Below are 27,604 nucleotides of genomic sequence, written 5' to 3'. Positions count from 1 at the left end.
GCGGGGCCTCGGCGCGGTTCGAACGGTGGCGGGCCGCGGACGCGCGGCGGCATGGCTGCTCGGGGATCTCTGTTCCGCCAGTGCCCGCTGCTGCTGCCTCAGAACGGCGAGGGGACGGCCTACGAGGGCTTCGTCAGCGCGCAGGTACCGGCTCCGCTCGCGTCGCGCTGCCCGACGGCTGTGTGAGGGGCTCTGAACGGAGCCCGGCGCAGCGGGGCCGCCGCGCTGTCCTGTGGCGCCCGGCTCCGTGTGAGGCGAAGGGGTGCCGCGCTGCGGCCGCGGCTCTGTAGCGTGTGTGGTCGCAGCCCGGCTCTGCCGTGACAAACAAGGCGCCAGCGTGAGCGGCTGCTCTCTGATGCGGCTGTGGGATCGAGGCTGGGGCTGCGGTGTAGCGAGGGTCTGAAGTTACTGACGATCTTATTGAAAGGCTCAGCCTTCGGAGGAGTTTGGAAGCAGTTGGTGCTCCAGTGGGCTGTGTTCCGCTCTGGGGCAGACGCTTTGTTTTTGCTGATGGGGATCGCAGATGTGGTAGGACTCTCTGGAGTCCCTTGGCAGAGACTTAGGGCAGGCTGTGTGCATTCAGGTTTTGGGTAACTCCAGGAATGAAAGCCCCAGGACCTCTCAGGCAAGCAGACCCAGTCTTTGACCACCTACACTACCAACAAGTGTTTCTCTTGTGGTTTTTTTTTTAGTTGTTGTTGTTCTCCCCCAACCTCACTGCATTTAAGTGAAGCTTCCAATATTTAAAACTTATACCCACTTGTCTTATAGCCTTATAGCCTCTTGTCCCTTGGGTGTGTGTCACTCCATTGAGTCTGACCATGTGTTCTTTTCTCTTTGTCAGGAATTTTTTTTTTTTTTTTTTTCTTCACTGTGAAAAGTGCTTTAATGGTGCCTATACAGCATTGAAAGTGACTTGAAGACAGGAGAAGGAACACAACACAGAGAGAAGTTTTGAATGACAGTTCATACAGCTTTAAACAACACTTACAGATGTCATCAGCATAGCTCTTACTCTGCCTCCTCCTCAGCCTCTTCCTCAAACTCCCCCTCCTCCTCAGCAGTAGCGTCCTGGTGCTGCTGGTACTCAGACACCAGGTCGTTCATGTTGCTCTCAGCCTCTGTGAATTCCATCTCGTCCATGCCCTCCCCCGTGTACCAGTGCAGGAAAACCTTTCAGTGGAACGTGGCTGTGAACTGCTCTGAAATGCATTTGAACATCTCCTGGATGGCTGTGCTGTTACCAATGAACGTGGCAGACATTTTCAGGCCACGAGGTGGAATGTCACAGAACGCTGTTTTAACGTTATTAGAAATCCACTCAACAAAGTAACTGCTATTTTTGTTCTGGATGTTTGCTCATCTACCTCTTTCATGGACATACGGCCTCTGAAAACAGCAGCTACAGTCAGGTAGCGGCCGTGCCGTGGGTCACGTGCAGCCATCATGTTTTTGGCATCAAGAGTTTGCTGTGTGAGCTCTGGGACAGTCAGAGCACGGTACTGCTGGCTGCCATGGCTTGTGAGAGGGGCAAAGCCAGGCATGAAAAAGTGCAGGTGGAAGGGAACCATATTCACTGCTAGCTTCCACAGGTCGGCATTAAGCAGGCAGGCAGGTGGTGACGCCGCTCATGGTGGCTGACACTAAATGGTTCAGATCCCTGTATGTTGGTGTAGTTAACTTCAGTGTTCTGAAGCATATGTCATAGAGAGCTTCGTTATCAATACAGTAGGTTTCATCCGTGTTCTCCCCGAGCAGGTGCACCGACAGTGTGGCGTTGTAGGGCTCTACTACAGTGTCTGATGCTGCTCTTCCCCCCAGCTGTGTGTAATTTGTACACACTGGCTTTAAGGGTACTTCAGATGCTTAAATCACCCTCGTGGCACTCCATGGTCTAACTTCAGTGTGTCTCTACTGCATCCCAGGAATGCCTTACCACCCCTGAGCAGAGAGGAAACATTGCCCCTGGGCCTGCTGGCAGCTCTGCCTATTGTAGCATTAGAGGCACTTCACCTCCCTTGTTGCAAGGGCGTACCGCTGGCTCGAGGTCAGCTCTGTGCCCACTGGGATCAAACACGGCCTTTTCTGCAGAGCTGCCCTCTACTTGCTTAGTACTTTGGTGCATGGTATTATTACCAGTTCATGTCATATCAGCTGCTTCCTCCAGTCTTCTGTCCTCTGCAGACTTGCTGAGGCTGCGCTGTCCCCTCATCTGGGTCAATAACTAGGGTTTAGTAGTGTTGACCCCTGGTGTGTGCCTTTAGTCAGTGGCTTCCATCTGGACATTGTCATGCTGAGCACAACCTTTAGAGCCTGGCACCTTTAACAGCTTTCAGTCCACCTCACTGAGAGCCTCTTATGGAAAAAGGTATTGAAAGCCTTGCTGGGGTCAAGGCAAAACAAAATTAGAATATATTTGCTGTTGTTCTTACCTTTCTTCTGAAGAAATGTCAGAATCTGTGGTAGTACTTCAAGTTGTGCTGAGATGGAAGAGAATCTGAAGTTTTGAGATAAGTTAATTGTCCACTTCTGGGACGTGTCTTACAAACCTTTATTTCAATTTTGTTTTCATAATCCTTTGAGAATGTCGGGGCAAGATCATGAATAGGGGCAATTAATAAAAATAGAAGTGAACGATGTTTAGGAGCTGCTTTGTAAAGACTGCACCAGTGGGGGCAAGAAGTATGTTAATGTGGTTGAGACTATTTGAGTTTATGGCTTCTAAGTTGCTGAAAGTCTTCTGTGTGTCAGTGCCCAAGTTCCTTTTTAGCATAGTACTTTTATTATAAAAAGTCTACTCTCTTCCTTGAGTTGAAAAGATGTTCTTACAGACTTCAGCATGACTTGGATTGTGGCATGTCCAGATCTGAGTAATGCTTTTTTTCTTTTTTAAATGAATTATTTTTCTTTATAAAATATGATCTACTGAAAACATTCTTATTGAATACTGTGAGTTACAGAGATCAAGAATATTTCAAGTTGAGAATTAAAACCAGGATTATTCTGGTTTTATATAAACTACCTGTTACTCATACTGCCTTTTTTTTTTTTTCTAAATGAATAAATTCTGCGTAATATTCCTGAAAGTCACAGAAGAGAAATTTTCTTGCTTAGCAGTCAATACTTTCAGGAAGTATTGCCCACAGTATCAAACAATGTTTCTTTGCTGGCCTTCCTACTAACTAAATGCTTATTTTCAAGGGTAGAGACTTCCACATCCGGATACTTTTACCAACAGATTCTCAACTGAAAAATGCCAGGTAAGATAGTCATATGGAAAAAGATGTGTGAGTGTATGTAAGCAAGCATATTTGATGAAAGCAATGATGAATATGTGTATTAATTGGTACCTTTTTCCAGTATGAATGTTAATAAACGCTAATAAACAGTGATAATAAATATCAACTGTATCAAAATATTTTGTTTTTAATTAATTGGCTATTTTTATATAAGTCAGTGTACTTGAGAAAATGTTTATTTAGATCAAACTATTTATACATCACCATTTGGAAAACAGAAGATGCAGAGTTGTAAATTAAAGGAGTTATATACTGATGTTAAAATGCTATGCTATTACTGAGCTTCTCTTTAAAAGCCCTGTTCTTTTTGGTGCAGTTGTTTGTCGCGGTGGTATTTAGGGATGTGCACTGTATGTATGCATGCATGCATTCGTTCTTGGCATTCCACTCTATGCTTCTACCTGCTGTGAACTGTGAACAAATGATATTAGGTAGCTTTTACATTCTAGATCAGCTAGCCAGAACGCCATTATAAGTAACTGACATTTTCAGGCTTGAGTTTTAAAATACTGGTATTTTTTTGTGAAGTCATATTAGCTTGAAAGAATTATGTTGCTTTCAGCAAAAAAAGAGGCTTAACTTCTAATGGGCTGTGGATAGTGACATTTGAAAATTTGAAATGTATTTGAATATGAAATCTCAAAGAAATTTGAAGTATTGTTTAATTCCTTCTATGTCGTTGGCACCAAACTTTGTGATCCTTTCTCAAAATCATGTAGTCTGATTTTAAAATGAATACAAAGTACTGTTTGTCCAGGATAGAGTGTGGCTGGCAGCTGAAGAAGATCCTTCATGGATATCGGCATATTTTGAAACAGGTATGCTACTTTTAAAACCATTTCTGGTAGATGTCTATCTATAATGATTCTCTTAAGTGTGTGTGTGTGTGTGTGTGTGTGTGTATGATTTGTGAAGCTTTTACTCACGCTTATTCTGAAAGTCTTAAAGAAGTCTAATTTCACCTTGTAGGCAAGATGTGCTATTTTGAAATGCTTGAGTATTTGCAGACTGCTGTGAGGTGAGATGGATTGGAATTAGAAAATAGTCGCTTTTTATTCAAGATTTGGAGTGAGGCTTTTTGTTTGTTTGTTTTCCTTTTGTTCATTTTTGAAGGTTGAGTTAGAACTCGTAATAAATTACAGCTGACATCTTACACTTTCCTTAATTTCTCTCTGTATATATAATAAATTGTTCATAATGCATAAAGGAAAAAAATCACAGAAGTTGTTGATTTATGTAGCTCATTCTGTGTTGTGGGCAGTCAAGGAATCTAAGTTAAACCTCTCTGTCCTGAAGAAACTTTTAGAGCAAGGATATAACTGCCCTCCAGCCATGGAGGATATTGTAAGGAGACATCTGCCAAATGTGCAGATGGCATCTCTCAGACTTTGTGCTGCTTTGTAGGACAAGAGTTGCAGCTCTGGAGTATCTTAAGTTACAGAGCTACAGAAACAGGAGCATAAATATGTGCTGCATCTGATGACAAACAAGGATCCTTTAGAATGTGCGGTATCTGGAAGTAGGTGGTTCTTGAGAGTTCTTAAAGAAAATTGAACTGAAAATGTTTTGACAAATTCAGAAGCATCTCTTCTTTCTGGTAGAAACTGAAGTGTCCATAAAAGTCTTCCTAAATACAGATAAATGCATGAAGTATGAAGTCTTAACAAGTCATGTAACAAATGTGTTACGTGATGATATTTGACAAAGATGGTAGTTAATTTTCACTGAGGTTCCCTGAACTGGAGGCTTGTTTTTTAATTGAGGTATTTAAAATTTTATGTGGTTGAGATTTTTTTTTTTTTTTTTTCCTTGTTAGTGGCTTGATAACACCAGAAGAGTAGATATTTAGACTGGAATTATTTACCACTAAATGTTAGGATATGAAAATGATGCTCTGTTCCTTCCAGAGGTTGCACAGTTGTCCAGATCTTGTCAGTTTTGTGGTGGAGCTGAAAACTGTCTTGGTAAGTGGCAGAATATCCAGAATATCGATGCTTGTGCTTTTTCTTTTTTTGTTGTTGTGGTGGTGTTTTCTTTTAATGTTTTTTTTACATACAAGAAAAGTATTACACAATATCAGTGGGTTGCTCAAGCTGTTTTCGCTTTTTCACTGTATGCTGTTGGAACACTGTTTTTTTTTCAGTTTGACTATCCACTTTCATTGTGCATCTCAGGGTAGAATTAAGTTTAATAATAATGAAAAAATCCTTGCTCCTGATGCTGCTTCAGTAGTGTCTTCCACATCTGCCAGGTACAAAGCTCTGAGGCTGAGTGACGTTGATAGCAGCTCTTGAAAGTAATCCTTCCTCGTTACTGTAGTTTTGGAAACAGATCTCACTTTATATGATCTGTAAGCAAAATTTTAAGTATGCTTTTCAAGTCCAAGTAGAGCAACACTAAGGTGGGCAACACGTGGCTTTGTGTTTGTTTGTTTTTCTGTTGTTTTTCCTCTGTAATTTGGTATGAAGTTTTTCATAGAACTTTGGAGGCACCTGCCTAATGAAAGCCTGTACACAAACTCTGGGATCCTATTGTATTAAAACAGAGACACTGATAACTTTTTGACTGATAGTGTGTGGCTGTATGTGAGGGATTCCATGTTTTCTTATGTGGCTGTGATGCTCAGGAGGCAGCTGTGGGCTTCACAGAACCTTCTTTTGAAATGTTCTTTCAGACAAGATGCTTGGCTTCCAATTTATTAGATGAAAAAGAGGCACATTTGATATTTGCATCTGAAGACTGTTGTCAACATCTGTGTTTTTTTTTAAATTGCAGATGTTTTCATTAGCAGTATCTGAAGTAATTTACCAAACAGCTTTTGTCTGCTTTAGCTGGAGGCTATAACAAAACAAATGCAGTGTACAGTTAATTTTACATAAGTTTAATATTTTGAATGAATCGCAAAAATCACATAACTAAGTAGATGCAAAAATATTGAAATCTTCCTTAATGATGTTTTTAACATTCTTTTAAACAGGAAATTGCTTTGAAGAATACACAAGAGCTGCATGTACCAAGGCCACCAGAATACTACTCCTGTCTTGTCAGAGATCTAGAAATATTGGGTTGGAATAAGTATGTTTATTTTGTTACCTAGTCGAATACTCTCTCATACATATATGTGAAACCAACACCTAACATATAACTTGTTAATTTATCCTGGTCAGAAAAAGTTTTAAAATAGCCTGCTGCAGCACAAAGTAAAAAAAGGATGAAAAAAATAAATCAAAACCCTGCTTCAGCTGACGACACATTTTTCAGTATTGGATAACTGAGCTGGGGATTGAGACTGTACTACTAACCAATCGATCCTGTGACCTACAAACTATTGACATAGTGAACAATACTATATTTTTAGGTTTTTTTTTTTTTGACTATTTCAGTCATGCAGTGAGTTATATAATTATAACTGACTTCATGATGGTGGTTCTTCACAAAACTAAAAAAGCATAGAAGAGACTTTGGGAATTTGTTATTCCAGAACTGCAGAACAATCAGCCCTTGAGAAACTACAGAAATTGATTGTTTCTGGCTACCCAGGTGGTTCAAACAAAGATGAGGGCCTATGAAAGGCATCTGGTGGGTTTTCTTGACTCAGCTGTGCAGGGAGACCATGTTTGGGTCTCCCCAAACAGGGGACCATGTTGCTTTTGAAGGAATTGGTTACTGCACAAGGAGAGAGTAAGCTGTGTTACCTGGTCAGGTTGGCTTAGTGCACCTGAGTGCAGGATTTCACAGGAGGGGTACCATGCTGTTGTATAAAATGAGTATCTATGAAATAGGGAATGAAATTCAGGTGGTCTTCTCAGGGAAGTAAAATAGTAGTGAATCACAAAAGATGCTTATCTTTGTTGAGGAAAGAAAAGTACACGTGGCTGCATCTGGGAACTGATTTGTTAGGCTATTGCATGTGTTCAAACAGATGATACTTATTCACAATCCGGCAGGCCCTCAGATGAGCTGATTGTAGGAGTGTCAAATTAAAGTTCTTCAAAGGAAGACATGGATCTCCTCTTATAAAAATAAAGGAGCTGGGGTTGTGATCAAATACTCAATGTCTGTGCAGAAATGTTTCAGGAATCTGCAATGCTTCCCGATTTGCAGACTTCTGGGAAGGCTTTACCTGCCATCACATGTCACTACCAGCAAGTTCTCTGATATCAAACAACTTAATCCTCCAGCAGAGAGCTTGGAATGACTTATATCTAGGTAACCTTTATGGAGTTGAAGGCAGTTATTTCTGTGTAGGCACAGAGAAAATAAATTTGTAGACTGTGTTTAATTTTACTGATAGCATGCAATTAATTTGAGTGCCTTCTTTCAAGGGGCAAAGATGAAAGATTGAAGAGTTTTGAATGAGAAGCTGTATTTTAGGTTCTCAAAAACAAAAGTTTGAAACAGGAGGTCTGCAGTTGGAACTTCCAGAATAACAAATGTACTTTTTTTTCTTAATCTTGGCTGGTATTTAACATGTTTATTTCACCACATGAAGTAATTTTTTTTTTTTCTAGAGCCTTATGTTGAGGAATAGTCCTAAGTTTTCTCACTTTTGCGTATGAATAAGTAATATGTAAGTAACATTAAGTGGGAATTTGTTTTGAAGACCTCCTCTTTAAAACGTCCTTCTTAAATCAGCTACTGTAATTTCCATTATTGAGGATGTAGCTGGTGGGTACAGCTGATGGCATATTCTTCAAGCAGGTCTGAGAATATGTATTTGTAAATTGCATATCACTGAGCATAGTACACTCTTGAAATAATTTTAGTAGCTTATCTCAAAGAGAGGAGTACTTCTCTCTTGCTATACATGTAAAATATTCAGTGGTTTACTGTTAAAAAACACACCAGTGTTTTATCAGAGAGCATACTTCTAAGGCAGAGTTTGCCTCATTTTCTAGTTAAAATTGGTTTTTGTGTGGACAGACAACTTGTGCTGTGCTTTTGTCCAGTGTACTCAAGTAATTCTGTAGACATGGATCTCTTGATTAATGTGTTATGGTTGCTGTTCAGCCTGGGAGGTGGGGGAATCAGTTGTTAAAAGGACTGGGCTGTACATAAGGGATCATATCTGCTTTACAGTGAGTTGATAATTTGAAGTGTATTAGCAAGTTCCTCCTCTAATTAAAAATATAATGAACTACAGAGAAGGCCACTTAACCTGAACTGGTTTTGGGCTGCAAGAGATGTGTACTTGCATATTAAAAACATGGTGGTATGGTCTAGCAGAAAACTAAGCCTTCTTACTGCCAGAAAACTTCAATTAAATGCTCACACCTTGTGACACATCTGGCTTTATTTATCAGCATTAGTCTTTGAGGGAGAAAAAGAAAAAGACAAAAACTGGCTTGTTGTGGACTTTTTCCTCAGTAAGATTTTTGGGCCGTGCTCCAGCCAATCCATCTTTGAATGCATCCAAATCCAACTGAAAAATTTTCTTATTTGAAAGAGAATCTAAACAATAGGGTAATAGTCCCTTATCTCTAACGTGAGCTAAGAAGCTTTTAGGGATGGCAGAAGTGTATTCAAATAACTTATCTAAGGAATATGTGGAGTTTCTCAAAAACAAATTGTAGACGTTACTTGAAGTGATCTTATGCCTCTTTCCTCTTCAACCGCTGAGAGTAAAACCAGTAATGAATATTGTAAGTGGGCAGGCTGCCATTGTTAGATATAATCGCTTTCTCTGTTATAATGGAGGCTTTATTTTTTGACCTAATTTTAGTGTGCAGTACACATTCTTTCATAGTCAAATACTTGTTCACAAAGGTCACATTTCAATAGGTTCTACGGTTTAACTGAATTTCCTATAGTAACTGCTGTCCTTCTTGAAGCTGGAGTGTTCAAAAGAAGTTACTCGTATAACTTTAAGGAGATGAAGAAACTGGCACAAAATAGTTTGCTGAGATGGGGAAGTTTGCTTGTGAACCCTTATAGTAGTAAAATAAGTGAAAGGTTTTTCTAGTGTTATAATCTGACTAGTTGAGGTAGTGAAAATGCTTCAGGTAGGTAGCTTATTGGCATTAAACCTCTGTAAGATTTGTCACCCTCGTGTGGATGACATCTCCAAATTGTGCTTGACCGGAGTGGTTGCCTTCTACATTGTCATCACTGGGTGGACGGGGGGAGAGCAGTGCGTGTTGTGAACCTTGACCACAGCAAGGTGTTTGACGCTGTCTCCCACAATGTCCTTGTAAAGAAGCTTAGAAAGATGAGTGGGCAGTGAGGTGGGTTGAGAACTGGCTGACTGGCAGAGCTCAGAGGGTTGTGAGCAGTGGCGCAGTGTCTAGATGGAGGCTAAGAAGCCTGTGTTCCCCCATGGTCGGAGCAGGTCTGGTCTGATTCAGTGTCTTTGTTGGTGACCTGAATGACAAGGCAGAGTCCACCCTCAGCAAGTTTGCTGATGTACGAAGCTGGGAGAAGTGACTGACGTGCCAGAAGGCTGTGCTGCCATTCAGTGGGACCTGAGCAGGCTGGAGGTTTGGATGGAAAGGAAAATTCAAAGAAATAAGTGTAGAGTCCTGCACCTGTGGAGGAATGACAACATGCATCAGTACAGGATAGGGGGTGGCTTGCTGGAGAAGAGCTCTGCAGGGAAGGACCTGGGGATCCTGATGAATAACAGGTTGGCCATGAGCCAGCAGTGTGCTCCTGTGGCCAAGAAGGGCAATTATATTCTGGGGCACATAAAAAATAGCGTGGCCAGCAGGGTGAGGAAGGTGATCTTCCTTCTCTGCTCTGCCCTGGTGAGGCCACATCTGGAATACTGTGTTCAGTTCTTGTTTCCCCAGTTCAAAGAAGACAGGGATCTTGTAGAGAGAGTCCAGCACAGGGTGACAAAGATGATAAAAGATCTGGAACGTCTCCCATGTGAGGAAAGGCTGAGAGATCTGCAGCTGTTCAGCCTGGAGAAGAAAACACTGAGAGGGGATCTGATCAATGCTTATAAATATCTAAAGTGTAGGAGGCAATTCGACAAGATCAGACTCCTTTTCAGTGGTGTGTAGTTATAGGACAAGGAGTAATGGCCCAAAACTGGAACATAGGAAGTTCCATGTGAATATGAGTAAGAAATTACTTACAGTAAGGGTGATGAAGCACTGGAACAGGCTGCCTGGGGAGGTTGGGGAATCTCTTTCTATGGAGATGTTCAGGACCATCTGGATACCTACCTGTGAGACCTGCAGTAAGGAACCTGCTTTAGCAGGTTGAGCTTGATGACCTCTAAGCTTCCTTCTTCTATTCTGAGGTCATATGAAAAGTTCATATGGCTTTTACAGAGTTATCCAGCTTCCCCTGGTTGTACAGAACTTGCTTCTTCATTTTTATTTTTTTTATCCAGAGACTGGTAGAATGATGTTACAGAATGAGTAGCCAGTAAGCTACTGAGTTCTTTTCTTTTATCTTAAATGGAAAATTGAATCCTCCTTCATCCCCTGGAGGCAGTTTATTGCTTTTTACATTCTGTTGAGAAAAAGGAAGACCAGCAGTGAATTTTCATTCTGGGCATTCTTCAACTCCATCTGCAACAGTAGATGGAAGCCTGGGTTGTAAGTAATTTCTTATCTTTATAAAAATGTGTAATATAATTTTGAGGTAAAGTTAGAATGAGGTGTGAGCAGTGATTGTTCCTATTGGAGGAGAAATGCTGTAGTGTTCTCTAGGTAAACTGAATTTAATTGACTACATTTTGATCAAGACTTCTATTTCTTTAAACTGTTCTGGAGGAGTGGCAAAATATTCCCAGAAATTTGTAGGCCAGTGTAATATTGCTTTAAATTATCCAGCATTAAATGTGAAATAATGTCTTTTTCAGCACTCAGTAGCACTGCTACTTTTTTCCAACCTTATTTTTCATCTGTGATTACGGAGATCACTTTGTTCCTTTCACTTCCTGCTAGGAATGTGTAGCTCTACTTTTTCTTAAGTAGACTTCTACAACTGTGTATCTATTTGCTCTTGAAAGAGAAACATTTTTTCCAGTGTGCTGGTTGAAGTGACCCGGCTAGTGTGTATTAATTTAGGAAAACGTTACTTAGGTTAGCTAGCAGATACTTGCTTTGAGCTCTGGGCTTTTCAGTCTAGGTGATAAGTTTGTGCAACAATTGTAGACTGCTTTTTTATCATCATGCGGGAATGATGCTGTAACAATGTCAAAATGCCCACGTACTCAGCTCTCTGTTGAGTATAGGGATAAGTCTCAACCTTTTTGGCAGCTGTTGAAGCCTCTCAGCAGAACGTACTTTGGTGGAAGAGTGTATTTCATAATTTCCTTCATCTTCATTGTTTAGGGAAGTATCAGTAACGTCTTAAACAAAAAGGTTTTGTATTAAAACTTATTTATGTTTAGTACGTACTTTCTACTTGCTTGAGTGCATTTATACTGCGTGAAACTGTCATGAAACAAAGGTGAATCACTGCAAACAACTCATTTTGTACCTGTTCTAGAACTGCTTTTTGTGAAAAATCAATTTCAGAATGTGAACCGGGAGCCACCGAATTCTCAAAAACAATATTATTGATAACAAAAGAGAGCTTCATTGAAGACAAAAGCAAATCGAGAGCATGAAAGTCTCACGGTGTAAGAAACCACAGAAATGGATCAAAGATTTGACAGGAAGTTTAATGTGTACATAAGTAGAGGCTGACAGGAACATGCTGTGTGTGTCAAAGGTTCCAGTGATGGAAAACTGAAACATAGCGCTCGCTGACCACAGCGTGAGCCGTGACACACACTGTAAATAACCCAAAGATGTATGACTGCATTAAGCAGTGGTGTATTAACAGCAGTAAATCCAGAACAGCCGAAATGCTCGGCGTATCAGACTTGCCCTGATGAATATTTGAATCGGACTAATAAGAGTATTGCAGATCTTTCAAACTGGAGTTCTTGAAATCCCATCAGAGCTTGCTTTTCCCTTTCAGAGTCGCGTATGTGGACGCTGGGCTCACCACAATCAAGCTGAAGGCTGAGGACTCTCGTGGTCGACAGCATCTGGTCACGCTGAAGTTAAACGCAAAGGTGAATTTATATGGGGGAAAATACTTCAAGATATTCATGAAAAAGATGGATTTTCTAATTTATATGGATTTCAGAGAGTTGGTCTGATAGCATGTCTGTTGTGCAAAATAATCTGGTTTTTGGTGGTTGGCTTTTTAGAAATTATTTTGTAAAATGCAGAATTTTCAGACTTGAACTTCAATGAAAATTCCTAATATGTTATTGTTGTCTGAAGGTCTTACAAGAGGCTGCACATCACATGAGAAACACTTTGTGATGCTGCAATTAATAAAGCTATTTTAGAGACTTTCATACATTATCACTCAGTCCAGAGACTAAACATATAAGAGCAATTGGAGGATGTTATGTAGCTTCTGTGGCAAGTCTTACTGTTTGAGCTGTCAAGATTTATGATAGACTGATTGCATAATTGACATTTTTAAGCATTTAACAAGCAAAACAACAACAAAAAAAACAAACCATGGCATGTATGGAAGCAGCAAAGTTTTAATTCTTCCTAATGCATAGAACTGAACTCAAACTGTAATACTTCTTTGTAGAATTTCTTGTTTTAAGACAAGAATCTCCTACCAGAATCTATGAAGATCCGGGCTATGTGATGGCAATTGTGTGGTCATTGCTGCTACCTTCAGAAAATCAGCTTTGGGGTAAAATACGATTTGGAAACTATTGGTGGTCCATCATCTGGAATAATAATCTTGAAGGAATAAGAACTGGACACTGTATGTCAAACTAAATTTCATCATCAGAAACTTCCTGTATTCTCCAAGAAATAGAAATGCAGCAGTTTTTTAGTTTTACATAAGACAAATTATTACCTTACAGGACACAACAGAGAATTGCCAGGGAATGCTGGTTATCAACATAGGTTTTCAAAAACTAATAAAAGTGCTCTAAATATATATGCATGTGTTTATGCACGCAGTAATGAACAAATAATTAATTTGCTAGTCACTTGGTTGTTAAATACACTCATGGGGGGGGAAAAAAAAGAGGTAAAACTGTGGGCTATTTAGTGTGCAAGAACCTGGCTGTATTGGCATTGTTTATAAGGGAGTTGCTATCCATGTACTTAGTATGGCATTAGAAATGAAATGCATGCAGCCTGTTGCCCCTAAGCTTTTTCTTCAGCTTATGGAGATTGAAGTAAAGCACTTTTAACTGTAAAGCTCAAGCACCTGATAAAACCAGTCAAACAGTGTTACACTTCTGCATTGGCTGGTTGTGTTTAACTTATTGCTGTACCATGGTGGGAATCAAGCTCACCCATTTTCTGTCCTTCCAAAAACTTGTGCTTTTCTTTATAGTAACGAAATGTGTGTGGCTGAGGCTCCTAATAGCAGAAGAAAGCACCTTCTATCAACTAAAGATGCGGTGTAATGAAAAGACTAGATTATCTAAATTGTCTGCTGTGAAAAGTAATCATCAAATTTTTCTTTTCAAGTGATTTTTGTGATGAAAGGATCAATTGTTTGTCCTTTTGAAACTGTCTGGCATTTAAACTTGCCAGAGGAGAGAATTTATATGTGAAATGTTGCTGACACAAGGGTTTGATTTTCCTTTATATACATATCTCATGTGTTTGAGAAGACTGTGCTTTTTAAGAGATTTCTTTTGGTAGCATGCTTTAATTCAATTATGCTTATTTTTGTTATGCTGTTTCTTTGACTGTGGTTCGTTTGAGAGTTAAACCTCTCCCCTGAGCACACGTTGCTGGCAGTGGTTGCTTCAGCCTTGTCCTTGCAGATGCCGTGCACTGAGATGAGTTGACAAGCACCCCGACAATGATTTCGGAATGGACAACTTCTACAAGTGGTTTAGAAAATCATTCTTCATGAAGTTATAATGTGTATTCAAATAATCCTCTGAATGTGCCTGCCATCCCTAATGGCTTGGATGTACTTGGAGGACTTTTCAGTTTGTCAAAGGTTTTCACTTATCCTTGGCTCAGTGTTCTTTGTATTAGGAACTGCTCTTTTAAAAACAGTTGCTCTCTATAATCTGCATTTATAAAGTACATGGGAAACCTGGGGCAATCAAATTCAGTCTGGAAGGATGGAGAGCATCATGTCATCACTGTGTGTGCGATCCAGTGCTATGCAGCGTCAACTTGTGTAAATTATTGGGACTGTCCTCATAACAGGATGCATTGTTTAATGCTCAGGTTACATTTTGTGAAATAGTTTTCAGTTCAGTTTGCCTGAAAACGCCTGATGCAGAAAATTTCTTCCACTTGCAATGTAATAAACAAGCTAGAAGGTTTCTGAAAGCCAAGTATGTGTCTTTGCAAGGTATAAAACCAAATACATCAGGTTTTATTTTTCAGATTTCATGTTGTATTACATGAGGAACTCATATATTTTAGTTCTTGGAAGTGGGTTGGGTGCTTGCCATTTCAGAACTCTAATAGCTACTGCAATAATTTGCATGCCGTGTAGTAAACAAGATGCTTTGACAGTAATTAAGTGAATGATTTGGCGAGGGTTATTGAAAATGCTTTTTCTAGATAACATCAGCTGCATGCTCAAAATACAGTAAATAAATCTTTGCTCTAGCAATTGCTTAAATTCTTCTGAAAAGTAGGATTTCTACCATACCAATCTGACTGTGTGTATGGTGCTGCTGATACACTGTGGGATAGTGCTGTAAAATACTGTCTCCTGCAGAATCATCGTGTTACTTTATACAGGATTTCACCCTGCAAGGTTGAAAAGCATTAAAGAGATAAGGGAATTTATTTTTTTTTTTGAATAATGTTTGTAGGATCTCTTTGCAACCACTTGTTCAAAGTCAGCATACAAAAGAATGCATAAAGTGAATTTACTTACCAAGAAAATAAGCACCTAATTGGTTAATGCTGCTGATATTTAACTAGGGCAGTCCTAAAATGAATCCCACGCAGAAACTGATCTGTTTGTTTTAGGCAAGGTTTTTTACATTGAAAACAAGTTTATTTTTATGCAAGCATTAAAGCATTTCATGAAAAATAACACGAATGCTACAGTAAAAGAAACTGTGACAGCTTTTGTGGGTACACTTCCCTAAACTGTAACTGCCTCCTGTCCAAATCAGTTGTTTGTTCTCTTGCTCTCTTGCTGTTTTTTAGCTTGTCTGCCTCCAGTTTGGTAAAATAGCAAATCACACAGTGCTCAAGTTGTAGGAGTCGTCTTCAGAAAGCAGATATCTGACAGAAGCTACAAGTGAAGGCATATTAAAAAGTGCAAGTTGAAACAGATTTCTGTGAAATGCATGAATCCACCTCATTATTAACATCAAGGCAGGGCAGAATGGATGCTCTAGGAAAGATATACTTTTTTTTTTTTTTTTTTTGCTCTTTTATAAAGAACAATTGGGAACCAGTTCCTGTAGAATGACACTGTATGTGATGTAAGGGCACTTCAAAAAAGAAATTACATTGATTGCTGGGTGTCTGGTAGATGATGATATCTGTTTGTGGACGTTTATTATGAGTGCAGGATGGTTATGGGAAGCAGTATAGTCAAGCTTCATGTGTCTTTAATTCAGGGAGGAAGTTGGGACCTTTTTGTATGTCTGCTCAAGTAAGGTTTTCTGAAATGTTTTCTGGCATTAGCAGTTTATGCAATAGCAACACAACTTCTGCAATACCTCCTGGTGTGTCACTGCCTGGATTGGGAATGTTGCATAGGACTAAAGGAGGCAACTTCTCAGGTGAATAAAGTTTTGGATAGATGTTTATTTGTAACAAAGTGGGCTTTTTTCTTTCCCTGCTTTATTTTTCAGAGGATACATTTTTCTCCACAGATCTCAGAGTGGCAAGCTGAGCTGCAGTATTTTTACAAGTGTAATGAATGATCAGTGATTGGGGTTAGCCTTTTGTTATTAAAAACCAGTCCATTTTTTAAATATATTTTTTCTTCCTAATTGATACCTTTTAATCTGGGGGTCAGGTGGAGAGAATAGCTGTCAGTTTTAACTTTGTCTTCATGATTGCTTTGATTAAGTTTCAAAACAAAAAGCACTTCCAATCTCAGCAAATATTCTGGTTCAGTTGACAATTAATCCTTGCCTCGGGGAGTTTTTCTGTTTTGTTGGTTTTGTTTCAAACTTTTGTATCCACTACAGGCAATTGAGGAGCAAGGGGGACGCTTCTGTTCAGCACATGCCATCAAGTTGCCAAGAAATATTTCCTATTTTTCTTTCTGTGATCTGTTTTTGAAGTTCTTTTTTAATTTGCCTACGTGAAGACTGAACAGAGGAAGCTATGATCCTCCTGCCTCCTTCAAAGCCCGATACACAAGAACACTTTACGTGTAGGTTTCTTCTTTAAAAGAGAATTAACATTTATAGGTATTTCTGAAAATGCCTTCCATATTTTTCCTTTGGGAGCCAAGTTCTCAAGATGCATCAAGTGCTTATACTTCATTATCGAATTTGGCAGCTGAGTAGCAGTCTGACTTTAATCATATTTAAAAAAAAAAAAACACAAAACAACTACCAAAACCAGAACTGTATGTATTTTTTCTCTCCCTCAGTATCCTACTGAGCCACCAGACTGCATTGTGGATTTTCCTGTTCAGTTTGCCATTTCCTGGATGCCACAGGTAAACCCACATAGCTGTTACTGTTCTCCTTTATTTTCAATAACTGAGACGTATGAAGGTAGGTGGTAATGATGCACTAGACTTCATTTTTAACTCAGTGTTAAAACTGTGTGCTTTTTACTTACAGGCCTGCTTCTGTGAATGTAAAATTGAACTTTGTATTCCTTATGAGGTTGCTTTTAATGCATTTTTCATGTATGTGTACTTTGTGTGTTGATTGCTTTGCACTCATACTGCTTTTCTCTCAAGCTGTATGTACAGCTGGAACTTCAAGCCTTCAGAAGTATTAGGAAATGCTGTGCACAGTAAGCTTTTTATGCAGAGAAGCACCACCCAAAGGTGGCTGCTGTACCAAAAACTACAACAACCAACCAAAAAACCAACCCTGGTGCAGTTTTGAACAATCTGAATAGGTGCTGTTTTTCTCCTTAAATTTTACTGATATGTGGCACTAATATGTTTTCCTAATATTACAGGCAGGATTTCAAGTGCTGTTTCTTACCTCTGGAGTTACCTGCAGTTCTAATATCATTTTCTTAATTTTTATGTCATTGCAGTGTATGTTACCTCAAATTAAAAGCATTTCAAATATCCTTGACAGGTGTTGCTGCTCCAAGTGTACTCTTAGTTACTATAAAGCTACCAGCTTTACGTTAGGTTTTGATGTGATGTACTTGAATAGCATAACAAAAACAACCTGCTTTGACCAGTTAAAAGATGTGAGCAAATATATTAATATGACTCTACAGGAAAGTAAAAAATGTAATCTTAAAAAATATGACACTCAGTTAGAATTACCTCTGGGGTTGTTGGAAACACAAGCGATAGATGTATGTACGTCACTGAGGACTGTTCTGAAATCATAAGAGGCTGCTTTCAGCTGCAGACAATCTGCTGTGCCGTGGAGGCAAATAGCAGCAGCCTGTGCTTTCTGATGGGAGAGGTGTGCAGTCTGCTGTCAAAGCTGATCTTCTGAGTGTGACTTCTGGGGAAAAAGAATGTTTGTCCTAAATGTTGTGCTCCTCCACTATTTAAATTTGTGCTTATTTAAAAGTGCATTGAAACTCTTAAAGTGAGCATCTTGGTAGGGTAAGGGTTAAACTTGGATAAAGATGAAACAACAGCAGTAGCTGATTTTAGCAGATTCTCAAGTGGTTAAAAATTTTGGTACCTAAAAGGAAAGAGAGCACGCTGTACTTATCTACCAGCGAAATATTATGAAGTTTTAATGGAACTTCAGTATTTCTTGGTCATCTTTGATGTAAAAACTGACAAGGCTTAACTGACAAATATGCAATCGTGCTGTTGTAATGTAAACTCTTGTGGAAGAAAATATAATTTGGTTTCTGGTAATTGATTTTGCTGAATTTTTTCCCCTTGCTGTTGCCTATTTGGGGTTCTTTTCAGTGCCAGTGGACTTTAAACTTGAGGGGTTGTTGGGTGGCTGGTTTGTTGGTTGTTTTTTTTTTTTATTTGGTGTAATAATAGACATGGCTTTATGGCATCCATATTAAAAATGGGTAATTTTCCTTATGGTCCCTGTCTTCCTGCTGGGTTGATAATGTTTTGATGTATTTTTCTTTTGCTCTGATGAGAGGTCTGCTGCTGCTGCTCTGACATATTCATTTGGATGAATAATTATAACTTGCACAATGTCAAGCTGAAGATGGTAGGGTTTTGTGCGTCATGACAAGCCTAGTAGCCAGTGCAGGTGTCTCACAGCATGATCAGCAACAGCCAGTGCATTCTGGCTCAGAGGAGACATTTTAGAGTAGTAAGAAATCAGCACCAAGGGCAATGCTGCTGCTGCTGCTACTGTTCCCAGTGCCAAATAAATGCAGAGTGCTTCTCAATGACAAGTGCAAGAGCATCTACTTATTTCACTTATATTCTTTTTCTAAATTACCCAATAAATGTTCTGTCTACAGATTTCGGTATGAACTGTCAGCGTGGTTCTGCATTTCAGCACACTTGTATTCTGCTGCCCTCACATCAGGGTATTGTTTCTATACTGACCACTGCCCACCTGGTTTGCTACATGAAGGTCAGGAGAGTGGAAATTAATGACTAATGAGGTCACGCAGCCAGCCAACGATGCAGTAATACAAAATTCAGAAAGTATAGTGATATGAATGAGATTATTTGCTCATTTTAATGGAAACGCAGTAAAACATGGCATAATTTTGTTTTTGTTTTTTTAGCAAAGGAGCTTCACAGATCTGCTTTCTGTGTATCTATCAATACAAAAAACAGAAACGGCTGACGCTTTGTGAAGATGTAAAGAGTGTTGTGTGTGACTTTAGTTTGTGCTAAGGAGGAAGAAAATTGTTCAAGTTTGGTTTGTGTGAAATAAAGAGCAGCCCCAAGGAATCTAAAGAGTGGTAAATTACTGAGGTAATACAGGTGATCCACTGCCAGCCAGCAACTGCTCCTTTATTAAATGGTTCTTTATCTGGGAGTACACAGGAGGCAGATGGCAGCATCCATAGCTCAGTCTACTTTACCTTTTCAGTTCAGAAGGCTTTGTGGTTCTTGTAATTTTACTGCATTTCTAAGGGTCAGCAAATGTTATGTTAGGAAGAATTAGGAAAAACCCCGGCATCAACAACAAAAGAACTCAACAGAACAAAAGAGAGAAACCCCACCAGGCTTTATTCTTGATTTTATAAATTTTAGTAAAATGCACTGTGTTTAATCTGAGCGTTCTCACTGCTGTTTGGTCAGTATTTAGTCCATCCAGGAGTTGGAAGAGGCGTTTGAGATCTGTCAGGAATGTTGTCATGTATCACGTAGCACTTCCTTCAAGTTTCTAGCTCCATAAATAAGAACCAGGAGTAGAGTGACTTGTTTCCCCCCCCCCCCCCCCCCCCCCCCCCTTCCTTCTTATTCATTTAATTGAAGTGACTGGGGAGGAAGTGTTTTGAGTTGGAATAACGAATTAGCATGAGGACTGGTGATGGGATGGAGATGAGAGAGCAGAGAGTAGAAATAGGATCAAATTTTGCAGAACTACTTGAGACTCTTCCTAGGTAGGAGACTGTTTGTTAGGGTGAGGCTGGTCGGGGGAGAGGCAGGAAACTCAAAGCTTAGGAGTAACAGGAGCAGCAGTAGAATGTGTTCTTCTCCAGGTAGGTCCAGAATATCACTGGTATATCTGATAGGTCCAGATTTTCACTGACCAGAGTAAGCAATTCATCTCCTGTCAGTGGCTGCAATGAATGGAGGATGCCTATATCACAAAAGCTAAAAATGGGGTCAGATTTCTAAGACTGATGGGAGTTCTGTGTCAGTGACATGAAGGTGATACGCCTCCATCTGTTGTCTTGTAAAATAACCCAGTCTCTGTAATACTCAGAAGTTCAGGTCACAGAATCATGTCCTTCTAAACCGGGAACTGTTCAGTCCTGAGGGCTGTGCAGCATGGGTGACACGAGCACCTCTCAGACTTCTGTCTGACAGAGCCTGGGAGGACTGGTATGGTGAGGCTGGATATGTGCTTCGTTGAGGGAGAGCTGGCTGTCATCACTAATTGTACTAACTGTATCCTTTGCTTTCTGCACTCACAATCTGAACTATGAAAAACCTGAGAGATGCTGACTAGAGGAGAAGAAATAGCATGTGACCCAGGTAGAGAAGACTCTCACACCCTCTGGTACAACAAACTGCATCGAGGCTTCACAGCAGGATTTCTGAGCCTCTGTTAGCTGTGAATTAGCTTCCCGTTCTAGCCATAGGCTCAGTGGCCTCGGTACTTATAAATAATATGCAGGGTCTATTTTAAACATAAAATTATCTTTGTTTTGTTTTAAGCTGTTGTGAAAGATTCTGTATGTTTTTATACTGTATGTTTTGCCTGATGGGCACGGAAACCTAATAATTACAGAGGGTGGAGTGAAACCAGATTGGTTTTGCTGGTGGTTTTTAGAGTCAGGTGGGCAGCCAACAATGATTTTGTGAATGGTGTCTTGTTGTTTTTTCTTTTTTTTTTTAAGAATATTTGACTTATTTCATTAAAATTCTAGTGTGCTTATGAAGGTTACTGAGAAACAGAGTTTGCACTTTGTGGTGCTGTTAGCAGCCATCTTGGTGTAGTGCAGACAAAAAAAAGCACGATGGCCTTTTTGGTTATTGCCCAGCTCTTTTCTGAAGCCAGTTGGTTAATCAACTAAAAAGGAGTGCTACAGTTCTCATGGTTTGCATGACAAGCGTGTGATGGATTTAAATACCTATAGATGCACTTCTGTATATAGCCGCAGACAGCTGGCAGCATCAATGAAGCATGCAAATAAGATCAAATGAACAGTGCGTTTAAGAAAAGATTTAACTACCTTTTTAAGGAACACCATTGAAAAATTACAATTAGTATTAAAATTAATTGGATTTTAAAACTTATCTGTGGGTTATAATCCCTTGATGTTTCTTTTTTCTAGTGAAACCCTTTGAATTCCCAGAAGATAAAGATAAAAATGATTATTAGAGGATTTATCTGTATGTGATACAGAAAAATGTAAAAAATCAAAATGGAAAGCAACTGTTGCAAGTACCAGAAAATTATGCTATTAATTTAAGTGTCATCAGAGCACAAAAGATCACATTTCAGGACTGTGTGAAAATTATTAAAATACTGGAAATAATAGTACTTAAGATGAAGATATTATACTCTAAGATGTGGTTAAGTGACTGACACTATTATATCACTTCAGGTATTATAAAAGTAACAAAATGCTTTTAAAGATAATAAGCGTTACGTCTCGAGATTGGCAGTATTCACACTTTTCTGCTTAAGTGCTTTCCTCCTTTAATTTAATAACAGCAGGGAAAAACGTAGCGTTTTATTTCTAAGCTGTTTCTCTCTGGAATATGTGTGCTTAAAATATGAGAACTTGGTATATTAAAAAAAACCAACATTTTTTTCATCTCAGAAATGCATATATATGATTTCTACTTTTTGTTCTGGTGAAAGAGCATAATTACTAAAAGATTAAAGGAGGGTGGTGCATGCAAGCTTCGTGTTATTTGTAGAAAAATACCTCTTTAGAGCATAGTATTTAATCTGCTTTTTCTTTTTCACACCCAGAACTTGTCTGGCTCCTGGGCCAAAGCGTCTCTGAAATGTGACCCTTGTCACATCTTCTTAATTTCCCATCTCTTTATTGTAGCTGAAGAAGCCTGTGTCAGTGTTCTGTCATTCCCTGTTTTCACTCGTGCATTTGATTTTTCAGTTGTGTTTTGTGTGAGTCATTTCCAGCACTCCCAAATTCAGCACTCCCAAATCCCAGCCTGGCATGTCCACGTGAAGCTGTGTGTGGAGTGCTTGCTGTTCTCCTCTGGGCTCTGTTCATGGCGCTCCAAGCTTCTCTGCTCATTCCATCTTATACCAGACTCAGGTTTACTTTGGATCAAAGCGTGGATGGAGCATTACTCCTGCTTTCTATCGCATTCTTCACCTCTTTTTTGGCTCCCTGAATTCTTCTTTGTATTTTGCACCCTTTGGCATCTGCATTTTGAAAGCTGGACTCCGAAGTATTTCCTCTATTTTGAAAACTTCCTCTAGAAGAATTAATCTGTTCTGCTCAGCAATGTTTAAAAGACTTCTTTTGCATTGCTGTTCTCTGTATTGTCCTGTATAATGACTGGGTTTTTTTATTCTGCCTATTCCACTCTCAAATATTGAAATCCTTTGAGTGTAATCCTCTGCATATTGCATGGTTTCTCTTTCTCTTGCAGTATTTGCACGGTTTGAAACATCATGTTATGTCCCAGGTTTTATGCTGCTTAATTTTGGGACTCTTACAACATTGCTTAGCTACGTATCATAGCTTTTTTTTTAAATCTACCTTGTAGTTGTCACCAGTTTTCCAATCAGTTATGATGTGTGCTTATCACAACGTGCTGGAAGTACCAAGAGTAGAGAAACTGTGCTGAAGACAGTTGTGTACTTTATGTTGCTTCGATTACAAAGTGTTGTTATATAAGGTCCAGCATTTTTTGCCTACCACACTCTAAGTGGAGGCATGCTAGATTTTAATGCTGCTTAAATGACAGCAGTTGTTTTTTAATATTCTGTATTGCCATGGGTAGAAACCACGTAAAATCTTTAAATTTCTTTTTTTCCCAGGACTCCTTAGTAACCATCCACAATCAGTTCCTGGCAGTGCTGGAATCGCTGAAAGAGTTCTGGGACACCATGGATGAAATTGATGGGAAGACGTGGGTACTGGAGCCAGAAAATCCAGCCAGGGGTGCTACAGCAAGGAGGATCGCCATAGGTACACACAGACTGGAAGGAATGCATGAGTTTTAGAAGTAAACTCAGCGTGCTTTTTTTCCTCTGCTTATCTAACCAGGTGGTGGCTTTTTCAGTCGGGAAAAAGAAGACTTAAAAACAGTAAAACACAACTCTTACTTTGCATTAAAGACAAACCTCCACTGAACGCTGCGCCTGTTTATGAAATTGTTAGCAGTTCTCTGTGTTAAATACAAAATGTAAGTTTCATCTCCACGTTACTGCACGTAACTCTTAAGAACAAAGAGAACTGGCATGACAGCTCTAGAAAATCAGTGTTTGTAGAACAGAGCTTAGAAGAATCCCTGATCTCGTTCACAAATTCCAGTTTTTTGGTAGATTGCTGTTCTAGATTGTCCCTGTCTTGGTAGAATGAAAGGAGAATTAGTGCAGTCCAAAGGGGGAAAGAGAGGACAAAGAGGCAGGTGGAAAGGACAGAGAAAGGAGGAGAGGAAGTTAGAGGCATACGATGTTAACAATCTGAGGAAGTTCCTTAATTCGTATGCTGACACGTGGCGCTTCAAGGTCTTGGTGTATATAGAGAGTAAGGAGTCCTGTACTTGCAAAGGAGAAACTTAGCAAAGCCTTAGGTTAGGAATACAGGTGAAAATGTTATCTTTGAAAAGATTTCTGATTCTCAGCTTAAATCCAAAATGCCAATTGCATATTGTAGAAATCTGAGAAGGTACAATGGACCAAAGCAGATCTAAGTTGTCCCTGAAAGCTGCGGAGTGGGGCAGGAATGCTGGTGGTGGTGCTGAGGCAGCTCCTTCATTGGGGTGACGGGAGGAACGGGGGGGACTGAGGTCAGCAGCTGGTTGGAGCGCAGTGGATTGGGTAATTCATTTGTGGTGTCAGGCTGGCTTTGTCTTGGCACCACCGTACTGATAAAGACCAATGAGAAGGAAGGGAAAGCCTCAAAAAGTTCAGGTCAGTGGAGGGCAGTGAAAGGCTTTGAGGCCTTTGTTTTCGGTCACAGATGATCTTCAGTTAAGGCTGGATTTCGATTTAATTCCTTCCAATTTATTCAAGAAGGTCAAGCCTAACATAGCTGTTAATTAGGAAAAAAAGAAGTTGGATTTCACTTGTTTGTCTGTTAGAGAATGTGCTGCAAGGTTTTTAACCTGGATCCAGAACATCTTTGAGCAAATCCTTTGGGGCTCTTAGGGTATCACATAACGGGAAATATTTGCTGTTTGAAACTGAATGCTTTGTACCAACTTTCCAATTATCTGCAGCAATTAAAGGCAGTCTGAATTCATTAATTTATAACTGTTTTCTAAGTTAATGTTTCTGTTTTCAAGCAGTTGATTGCAAAGAAAAGCTCCGCTTATGTCTGACTTCCTTCCTGTAGGGAGCAATGTGTCTGTGAACGTAGAGGTGGATCCCAGGCATCCAAAGATGCTCCCTGAGTGTTACTTCCTTGGAGCAGATCATGGTAAGGCAGCAGACAGGCAACATTTGTTTCTCTTCTAGAATCTGCTCTCTGGTGAGCAGGCACCAGAGTAAGCTGTGTCAGGCTCCTGGGTAAGCATGAAGTGGAGCCAGGAACAAGGCTGTGCGTACAGGAGGGTTTGACACAGGCACTGTTTTTTAACAGCATAAATCTGCAGCCTGATGTTTTGCTGAATGCCATTTTCTCCTAGTGCTTTCCTAACACGGTTTATGTCCTGTTGATGATTATGCAGTCCTATTTATATTTTACTACGATTTTCTTTTTATAAATAAGTTAATAATCTACTGCATGTGTCCTAGTGGTGTTTGGAAGTATCTAAGTCTTGCACTCTGCTTCGCACAGCTTTTTTGCCAACTTCTTAAGGGAAATAAATTCATCAGTCTGGTGTTTTAAGTGCCAGCACGATCAGTTTCTAAAACTGAGGGCAATCCTTGCGTTAGCTGCCTTAATTCATTAAAAAAGAGAATACCACCTAAAAAATGATCACCAACAAATACGACTCGCCCTTTATTGCTGAAGTAGAAGGGGTAGAATCGGGCAAGTGACAGAAGGGGATCATAAGGATATATAACCATGTGTGTGTATTGTTTGCAGTGGTTAACCCTTTGAGAACTAAGCTGAACAACAACATGCACTTGTGGTAAGCATCCTTAGTGATACAGGTGTGAAAATAGAATGGTATTTGCTGTTCTTACCATTTACTTTTTTCTCCCTTTTTCCCGCTTGCAGGGATCCAGAAATTAGTTTACTACAAAACTTGAAAGACCTCTTAGAAATTGATTTTCCATCTCGTGCCGTGTTAGAAAAAAGTGTAAGTTGTTTTTTGTTAATGACCAGTCGTTATTTCTGAGTAAGTAAAATCTAAACGGTCATTTTATAACTGCCAGGGAAAGTCAGAGACTTAGAGTGGTAATTGGAGTAATATATTGTCATAAGGACTTCTGAACTTCAAGCAACAATTGTCAGTACTTGTTAACCTTTGATTTGGGGTGCACGCTTTCCTGTGGCCTTCATAGCAGCAGGACAATTAATAATAGGTTTCACTATTAAAAGGGAAAGAGGAAGTTCCAGAGGAGCTAATGAGATGTGGAAAATCCAAACATTCTGTTATGGATGTTGATGACTTACGTTCTAATTAGGTAGAGCTGCTTACAGGGGACAAGAGGCCATCCAAATACGGGTGCATTTCAAATAAACTCGGAATTAATTCTTGACAATGCTGTAACACTGGATTACCAGCTTGGCTTTCACTCGCGAAATCTGTAAATTAATATCTGGCTGCAAGGTCTTGTTTCTGATATCTCAATGTAACGACAAATCATTGTGTTTGAAAAAGAAACCGTGGGGCCCGAGTATGAAAATGTTTGTCAAACCAGCTGCAATGCAGTGAGAGGATAAAATGCAACCCAGCAGTCCTGTACATCCGGCAACTGCTCTCACTGTTAATACCATACAGTAAAAAAATGGATGTCGAAGGCAGCAATGTTTAGTGATTCCAAAAAAGGTGCAAAATGAAAAACATAGATGGAAATGTTTCTCTGTCTCAGCCCTTCTTCCTTTCGAACCTCAACTGGGGTGCTTTCAGGATTTCACCAAGGACTGTGGAATCTGCTATGCCTACCGCCTCAACGGCGCCGTGCCAGATCAAGTGTGCGACGAGCCCCGATGCGGACAGCCTTTTCATCAGGCTTGCCTGTATGAGGTACAGGAATTAATGGGACAGACTTGGCTTCTTAACTGACTGGCAAGTGGTAGAAAATAAGCATTGCGCACCTACAGCTTCAAATGAAGCAAATTCCTATATGGGCTGCTAGAAAAGCCACTGTGATTGGAACAGCCTGGTGTAAAACAAGCTCAGTGTGGAAGTGAACCTTCCTCACTGTGTGGCTGTACAGACTGACCTGACCTGCACTGTGTCAGGTGCATCCCAGATGAACTAAGCTTGCAAAACTCTGTTAAGCGATGTGTTTTAAGTAAATGAAAATCTACGTTTGTTTCATGTTGTTTGTGTTGCAGTGGCTACAAGGTCTTCCTTCCAGCAGACAGAGCTTTAATGTCATCTTTGGTGAATGTCCATATTGTAACAAGGTAAGGAAGTACGATGGAAATGGAGCTGGAACAAAGTAGTGAGGTTACTTCGTTACAGGTTTTTGCCTTTATCTCAGTCTTCTGTTGAACAGCAGTTGCAGCTTTTCTCTCCCCTTTACCCAGCAGGACAAAGAGAGGAAAAGTCTGCGTTTAATGCATCAGTATTTACCTGTGCTGGTTGAGAAAATCCTTAAAGATGTTGTTATAACTCGTATGTCAACATACTGGTGTTGAAAAGAACTAAATACCATGCTGCAATCTTTCATGGTTTTTTTTTTAAATTTGTCTGTAACAAAGAAGTCATTTCTGAAAAATCCCCAAATTCGTAGTGCAGAACAACCCCAGCAGTACTCGAGTACATACACAACTTGTTGGTGCAGGCTGTGAAGGTATAAAAGAACCTGCTCTTAAAGGGTGTGCATTTACAGCTTTATTTTACAAAATTATTTTCTCAGCCCCTGACATTGAAATCTTCCATGAAGAAACCTTGAGGAAAAGCACCACGAGGGGAACGTCGGCACACTTGCACTGAAGGCAATGAAACAGTGGCATCAAAGAAAATACAAGGAAAGTAATATCAGAAACAAAAGTACAAGTATAGCTATACTGTAGTGGTATCTTTCTTCAGTAAACGCGAGCCTAAATATTGTGGGTACGGAAAGACCAGGCTCTTGCAAAGACAGTGGATGAGCTGTAGTTAAGAGCTGCTCTAGTTTCCTTTTGGACTCAAAGAATGATGCTTGGGGGTTGAGTGGTGGTAATTCTCTTCCTGTGTCTTTCTGCAGGGGACAAAAAAAAACCCAAACAGTAATAACAACCTTAGTATTTACATGAGTGAGATTCAAAGCACTGAAAATAAAAATCAAGCCAACA

The 27,604-nt window shown here is 39.8% G+C and overlaps 3 protein-coding genes across 9 annotated transcripts in view; 1 reads left to right on the top strand and 2 right to left on the bottom strand.

The window, feature by feature from the left end:
* Positions 1-27,299, top strand: FANCL (FA complementation group L). The gene is made up of 14 exons (XM_048935022.1): positions 1-144; positions 3,202-3,260; positions 4,057-4,117; positions 5,207-5,263; positions 6,277-6,374; positions 12,222-12,318; positions 16,833-16,901; positions 23,020-23,170; positions 24,542-24,625; positions 25,238-25,283; positions 25,373-25,454; positions 26,229-26,345; positions 26,660-26,731; positions 27,187-27,299. The coding sequence occupies exons 1-14, from the start codon at positions 52-54 to the stop codon at positions 27,220-27,222; spliced, it is 1,122 nt and encodes a 373-aa protein (XP_048790979.1). The 5' UTR covers positions 1-51; the 3' UTR covers positions 27,223-27,299.
* LOC125689344 (tubulin beta chain-like) lies at positions 1,012-2,125 on the bottom strand. Its single transcript, XM_048936341.1, is given in 4 exon segments — positions 1,012-1,355; positions 1,358-1,608; positions 1,610-1,821; positions 2,036-2,125. Coding segments are annotated over 4 exon segments (897 nt in total).
* The window catches only part of VRK2 (VRK serine/threonine kinase 2), a 45,625-nt gene continuing 45,303 nt past the window's right edge, over positions 27,283-27,604 (bottom strand). For all 7 annotated transcript variants that reach the window (XM_048935015.1, XM_048935018.1, XM_048935013.1 and 4 more), the window contains one exon: positions 27,283-27,510. In XM_048935015.1, the coding sequence (XP_048790972.1) occupies positions 27,283-27,510 (228 nt within the window). The remainder of the gene's footprint in view (positions 27,511-27,604) is intronic.

This window comes from Lagopus muta, chromosome 2 (assembly GCF_023343835.1).
Source record: "Lagopus muta isolate bLagMut1 chromosome 2, bLagMut1 primary, whole genome shotgun sequence".
NCBI classification, from domain to species: Eukaryota; Metazoa; Chordata; class Aves; order Galliformes; family Phasianidae; genus Lagopus; species Lagopus muta.
The sequence above is the reverse complement of the archived record's forward strand: the minus strand, read 5'-3'. Positions and strand labels throughout refer to the sequence as shown.

Bases quoted from the DNA above. Each gene is read 5' to 3' on its own strand.
- FANCL (XM_048935022.1), top strand. From the start codon at position 52: ATGGCTGCTCGGGGATCTCTGTTCCGCCAGTGCCCGCTGCTGCTGCCT. The intron at 12,319-16,832 runs GTGAATTTATAT...TCTCTCCCTCAG, and splicing joins CGCTGAAGTTAAACGCAAAG to TATCCTACTGAGCCACCAGA. The intron at 24,626-25,237 runs GTAAGGCAGCAG...TATTGTTTGCAG, and splicing joins CTTCCTTGGAGCAGATCATG to TGGTTAACCCTTTGAGAACT.